Source organism: Spodoptera frugiperda, chromosome 4 (genome assembly GCF_023101765.2).
Source record: "Spodoptera frugiperda isolate SF20-4 chromosome 4, AGI-APGP_CSIRO_Sfru_2.0, whole genome shotgun sequence".
Lineage (NCBI taxonomy): Eukaryota > Metazoa > Arthropoda > Insecta > Lepidoptera > Noctuidae > Spodoptera > Spodoptera frugiperda.
The window spans coordinates 10,265,865-10,273,305 of NC_064215.1; the positions used below are offsets into that span (position 1 = coordinate 10,265,865).

General features: G+C 35.7%; 1 protein-coding gene across 1 annotated transcript; it reads right to left on the reverse strand.

The window, feature by feature from the left end:
* Nucleotides 1-922: 922 nt before the first annotated feature.
* Nucleotides 923-2,594, reverse strand: LOC126910670 (uncharacterized). The gene has a single exon (XM_050693479.1). The coding sequence runs from the start codon at nt 1,853-1,855 to the stop codon at nt 923-925; it is 933 nt and encodes a 310-aa protein (XP_050549436.1). The 5' UTR covers nt 1,856-2,594.
* Between the last annotated feature and the right edge of the window lie 4,847 nt (nt 2,595-7,441).

The window sequence follows — 7,441 nt, forward strand, 5'->3', positions numbered from 1 at the left end:
TCAAAAATTCAAAGTGGCCGTCAGGAGTAACAAAAGCTGTGTACTTTGTGGAATCCGGTGAGATAGCAATCTGGTAAAAACCATTTTTCATATCTATAGAAGTGTAATATTTAGCCTTTCCTAGACGATCGATTTGGTCTTCAATAAGAGGAAGTGGATAACGTTCTTTTTCTATATTCTGATTAAGGGCTCTGTAATCAATACATAACCGGTCACTACCATCCTTCTTTTTTACTAGTAGAACTGGACTCGCGAATTCGGATTCACTTTCTTTTATAATTTTCTTTTTTAGTAAATCATCAATAATTTGCTTAACTTTTTCTCTCTCTATTGGAGCCAAACGATAGGGACGATAATAGATGACTTTATTTGTTTTTAAACGAATATGGAGTTGACATGTTGTTACTGTACTAATATGATCATCTGAAGGTAAGATTGAGGGATACTTTTGAAGAATGGTAATTATACTATTTTGCAAAGATGCCTCTAGATGACCGAGAGCTTCAGCAAGATATTTTGAATCTACACTAGGTATACTCTGTTTTTTAAATGATCCAATAAATAAATCAGGCTTGTTTTTTAATTTGACTAACTTGGTACCAGAGGAATCTAAAACTACAGCTACGTTGGAATTTTGAATGACATTACGTCCAATTATACAGTCATAGCGGAAATCTTCATCCTTTGCAACATATAGCTCTAAGTTTATACTCAAATCATTAAATTGAACAGGAACGTTAACTTTGGCAAAAACATGAAGCCTTCCGCGACCTATTCCATCCAAAAACAACGAACAAGGGAAAAGAGGACATCCAAGGCGTCTGGCTATACTGTCTTTTATAATACTACAATCAGCTCCAGTATCCAATAAGGAATCGATCTCAATATTGTTTATATATATTTTTGTTAATTTCTTTACTAGTCATTTAGTGTCTGTAATGCTAACGTCTTTGTTTTCCTCGCGTTTTTGGAAACGGTGAAAGCACCTGTCAGGTGAATGACCCATTTTGTTACACACAGTACAGGCTACACGATGAAAACATTTTTCAAAAGTGTGACCCTCTTTTTTACAGAAGGAACAAACTATTTTGATTGTTTGTAAATTCCTTTGGTTTGATTCCTTGTTACTGGACTGACCAATATTTTTTGAGCACTGAGCCATAAGGTGTCCCCCTTTTCCACATGTAAAACACTTTTTTTCATCCCTGAGTCCTACTTCATTATTTGACTTAAAACGCTTAGCATTACTAGAAATAGATTGTCCGGGTTTTGTGGCTTCTTCTAACGATCTTTTCTTAGGGGCTTTTTCATACGTGGAGAATAAGGCTATCAAATCGGGTACTGTACCGACTGAACTATTTAAACTAGCCATTCTCACGTTTACTTCACTTATTCCACCACAAACAAGCTCAATTAATTGTGGTTCCGTAAAGGCCACCTTGGTGCAACGTAGCAACCTGACCTTTTCCCTAGCGTATTCACAGTAAGTTTCGGCGGAATCTGATGTGTACAGTACGGCTTTCGATAGTTTTTCAGATAAATTTTTCTTTTCCGGATACAAATCCACCAGATCCTTACGTAAAGCCTCCCAGGACCTTTCAGTCTCCGGTTCCCATGCTTCGAACCAAGATAATGCAGAGCCCCGTAGGGCCTTACCAGCCTTGGCAGCCTGCTGGATACTGCTCCACTTGAATTCAGCGCCAAGTTTCTCGATGCTTCTGCACCACCCTTCAGCACCGTTGTCGTTTTTCTCAGGATCGAAGAGAGGCAGGGCGATGTCATCATGCCGCTGATTTGTCGTAATTGCATCGCGGATGGCTTTCACCAAACCTTCCAGTAGAACGGTCGACTCCATAATCTATACATAAATGAGTTATTAATTATACTGGGCGAGAGGATTTATCATCCCACTTCTGATGTTAAAAAAAGTACTAATATATATGTTTATATACACATACATATACATATATACATATATTTACTTATATACACATACATATACATATATACATATACTTACTTATATACACATATATATATACATATACATATACACCACACACATACACATACATAGGATAAACTTATTACCTGGTCAGAATATATTTTTATTTAGCATTAGTATGACATCACCAATAGTTTATTTATCTAATAAAATAAATAACTTAATTTATTCAGGTCATGACTTTATATAGTAATTAAAGACAGTTTAATTGTACTGAAACTTTTAATTAGCTACCATCATTATTTATATCTAGAATTACATATTAAATTAATTTATTCAACATTGTACATAATATACTTTAAACAAATAAATAACATAGTATACTTATCTTAATTACACACAGCTATCAGTAGGAGGTCCGACCACTATCGTGGTCAGGCAGCAACTAAACTGTTGTAGTAGCGACGCAGCGCTTTTATAAGTCTTGTCCCACTACTCGACATTCACAGATACCCACTTTTTGAATTTAAAAATGATAGTTTATGAATTTGAATCTCATACATAATAAAATAATGGCAATTCATTTTTTTGATAATTATTTTAGTAAATATCATTCAAAAATAGATTTTAAAAATAACAGTATTCTAACACACGCAACGTCTGGGCATACCGTCCGCCATTTTTCTTAAAGTCACCCTTAACTTACTTGCGTGGCATTAGAAACAGATGCTTTGGATTTTTGTTTTTCATACGAAGTTCATTATAATATTTATTTTTGTTGCATTATTACATAATTACATACACACACATATTTTTAACAAATGGTTTCAGTTGCACCTTTTGTTGGTGTAGCGCTCTGATACTAGATGAAAATAGAAGATTTCAACTGTATCTCAAACCTTTACACCTAGTATTATGTTTCTCTGCTTCACCCTAAGATTGATGGTTAGAGAATACCACTAGGCATTAAGTATACCATTGTTTAATGAACATAAAGTGTAAATAAAAAAGAACAATGTTGATTTTTAATTTTAACGAATGAAACGAGATATCGAAATCGAAATAAACAAAAAGATCCAATACACAGTACCGTCTGCAGTCTTAAATTCACCCATGCAGCCATATTGGAAATCCGTTTAAAAAGTTCGATTCAAAACTGCCGTAAACTGGCTCGATCCGGTTTCAAGCAGTTAGAAGCGGTTCGAAGCGGTCACGGCGTTTCATTGTTTTACGCCCCACAATAAAAGGAAAGGTCTGGAACACCTGAACTATAAATGGTGTTGTTTATTCTCTGCTAAATAAATTACCTTGTTCTGTTTTTCTAGCAACTTCTACCTATACTTACTAACATAAATAAGAAAGTAACTATATGTCCAATACTTCACTACGAATTTTTCAACTTTATAACCTAATTTTAAAAATGGGCAAAGGGTATTTAGTATAGTTATATTAAATAATACCATTTGCCAGCAACGTATTCTTTTGTACTTTGGCCACACAGTCCACAGAGGCGGTGAGAACCTAGAAAAACTGATTGTGGTTGGAAACACCGAAGGCAAGAGATTGCGCGGACATTCCCCAACGAGATGGAGCGATCAGGTGGACGACTAGTCCTCAAAATTTTACACGGATTCAAGAGACGCGCTGGACAAAAACCGCTGGAAGCTGATCATTCGCTCTAAATTCTTTTTTTTTTTTTTGTTTAAAAAAAACGTTGCCCCACACTAGGATTTTCTCCTGTGTCGTGGGTGCGTTTACAAACATACAAGTTCACATACACATGACACCCAGGCCGGAACAACAATTTGTGTATCACACAAAGAGTTGCTGCGTGCGGGAATCGAACCCACGGCACGGCAGCCGATTGCCCAGACACCGCACCAACCGTGCAGTCAAATAAATGCAACCCTGATGCTGACCACAATCCTCAAACATGAGGGAACGACCAGAGAGAGAGCCCCTTTTTCGGAGTGCTATAAAAGTGTGAAATAACAGGAAAAGCTAGTTTGTACCAATGTGTAAATGAGCCACGATAACATCCTGTTTTAGTGTGTCGGGTCGTATTTTCTTGATATTATTATTTGTATCTATTGTTGTTTATCTATTGTGCTGAAATGTGATTTATTTCTGACATATTAAGGTTGACATTAGATATATTGGCCTGATGATAACAGTTCCCTTTGTTTTTGTTGTAATAAATAACTTGTTTCATTTACATAATAATATGTTAATAGTGTTGATTGAAAATTGAAAGCTCATGTGAAAACCGAATGTGATTTGGTTATTCTTTTATTTTCTTTTTTTAATAGTATTTCTATTTTTTATGTAAATGTATTTTTAATTTTGAGTAGTTATACTAGACTGGATTTTTCGGTTTATCGAAAATTTCTCTGTAGTACGGACTCTGAAATTGTGTCCAGTATATGGCAACAGACTTACTCTGTATTACATGGGTCTTACAATACAAATGGTGAAAAGTGGGTGTACATTGTATAGCGGCATTACGTACCTCTACCTACCCCTTCAAGGATAAAAGGCGTTGCGCTGAATTAGTTAAACTACTCAAAAATAAGTGGCAAGTTCGATTTCAGATTACGTAATCTGTTTTTAAACACTCAAATTCTAAGCACAGTCAAACAAAACGCTTTACAGATAAATCCGAATTACTCGTACTAACAAATAACAATAAAAAAGAAAATAAAAATGTGACAAAAAGATTCGCTATTCAATTTCAGATCAACACGATATCGTTTCAATATCCTAAGTTTATAAAGTTTTTGTCGTTTTCAGGCCTGAAGCGTACGAAACAAACGGAATGGTGACAATGTAATTTCACAGCCTTTGTTCAATACAAATGGGGCTTTTATCTAGATCTTGTTCAAGTTTTGAGGCTCTTGAGTGGTGTCCTAGGCAGTTAGAATATAATTGGGTACCAGATTTAGTTAGTAAAGTGATCCCAAATATACAACTGGTTTGGAATTAAGATTTTGTTTGGACAATTGGTACAAGGTTTATATAAGAAAGTACAAAAATATAGATGTAAGTAAATATCCCACCCAAAACATAAATGTGAAAGGCTGCCAAGTTCGATAATATTGGAATGCTTCGCCTATAAAAGAAGTGAGATCTAAATAAGTACCAAGTTCCATACACAGACCTCAGTTAAAAATAATATCATTCATCATCAACAATATCGTTTTTGACTGGATTGGTTTGCACAAGTTTATTTTTGCACGCCGTGTGCCACGGCAAAACATGTTGTACACATATTTTATTTTAACATCTTGATACCTACCATGTTTTATGCAAATAAATGATTTGATTTGATTTAAGTGTGGAATAGCCATGCTTCATGAATAGGCCGACGTGTAAATATACATATAAAGTAAATATCTAATCCATTTATAGTTATCATTACTCTGTTCAAATTCATCCAGACTAGTAATAAATTCAGTGAAAACGGTAATAAAATCCAACAGTTTTACTTAACACGCAGTAGAGCTCACTATTTGTCATTCCCACATTTGTTTGTAGGTGACATGTTTGTTTATTACCCATATTAATGTCATACACATAGATAGATGATGGTGGCATATTTTTTTATTTACCTTTTCCATATTTGTCTGTTTTTCATTGCCATGTATGAAATGTTTGTTCACTTCTTCACACAAGTCGATAAATCTTAACATAAACTCGCACTTTTGCGATATGAAGAAAGGACTAACAAACACACTTTCCCATTTACAATACCCACTACACAGGAGGAAATCCTAGAATGGGGCAACGCTTTTAAAAAATATATAATGTTAATCCTTAATAACTAATATTATTTGTAAACACATGTGTGTTTGTTTGTCTATCTTTTACATTTTATACAGTCAGTATGGTTTTGATATCTGGTAGTAGCCAGTAGGTTGAAAAGCTACATTATTTCCTTTTAACAAGAACTGTGCCCGCTGTTAGCAACAGATACGTCTCCAATGACCTTGAACTAATAACTGCCTAAAAATTAATGTCACTTCGGGGAATAAAGCAATGAAAATGTTTTTAATAGCCTGTCCTGTTTAAATGCCTCGCAATAGTAACGTTTAAAGTATAACTAGCTTTGTATAAAAAAAGCCTTTTTTTACCATAAGGCAGGAAATCCTCATGGAGCCTTGTCGTCTGGAGAGAACGAAAGGGACTGTCAAACTCTTACTGACAAAAACTTACCTTCATATTATACCTATATCAATAAACTATTTGTCAACAAACACCTCTTATCCCCGTAATCATCAGTATCAGCCAACTCTTCTCACCCATTACTGGACGCAAACTGCACCAATCTACATTTCGAGCTCCTTACATCCGACCAGTATCAAACACTTCGTGGATATAATTACACCAACTTCCTGAGAAACCTATAAAATACAACCTTATTGGTATTACACACATAAACAACAGCACCCAATCAGTATAGAAATTGTTCCTAAACAACGTGAATTAGTATCATGAAACTGTAGGTACATAGGTGTGACTTCCCTATTGTCTAGAAAGTTACTACTGTGTACACAATGGCTAACAAACGAGCGCGTTCAGTCTCTCCTACTTACTTAGCTTATGAAGTCAATATAGGTTGGATAAACGCGATCATTGAAGCTGTGGGAGCTACCTCCTGATGATATGCAATGAAAAGCTTTTTAATACCTGATGGTAAGCAATCGCCGCCGCCCATTGACACTTGAAACACCAGAGGCATTACAAGTGCAATGCCGGCCTTTTGGGGGTTGGGAATTTAAGGGTTGTTGGAGAATCGGGAATTGGGAAGGGGTGAATAGGGTCTCCGTGTGGAGGACCGAAACATATGTGGAGTGGTATATTGTATGTCGTGTATATGTTATGAGCATTAATTGCGGGCGCGAGGACGGTGCTGCACACAGCATGCTGAAACATACATCTATAAGCGGAATGAAAACTAAAAATCTATTTTATTGTTAGTGTAGCATGGATTTCCGTAAAGTAGCGCCTTTCTATTCTATATACCTAGGTTGGATAAGGCGTGTTGCGTGTTTTAGGGACCAGTGAGTAAAGTTCCCTAAGAAAACGAGGATCTTCCGACATAGCTGGGTGATTGTGCCTGGCGGGCTTTCTGCCCAACTGTTGTTCCATGGCATTTTCTATCCATGTTTATTCGCATGTAAACATCATATGTGTGAGGTAGTGACGATTTATGACGTCATCCGTTGATTTGCTCGTCGATCGTCTGTGTGACTTCGGTCATCTGTCACTTGTCGCCACATGTGTATGAAGTTATGTGTTAGAAAAAGATATATACGAATAATATCTCCAAAAGTAAAGTCGATGCTTTATTTTTATAGAAGATTGGCAAGTCAATAGCTATCTATGTGTGATACCAGTTACGTATATAGTACGCTTTAAAACTCCAATATCAAGAGTTTCTGATACTAAGATCCTTTATTTTAAAGGAATATCAAGCCCTTTAGTCTTTATTTTATT

Bases quoted from the DNA above. Each gene is read 5' to 3' on its own strand.
- LOC126910670 (XM_050693479.1), bottom strand. From the start codon at position 1,855: ATGGAGTCGACCGTTCTACTGGAAGGTTTGGTGAAAGCCATCCGCGAT.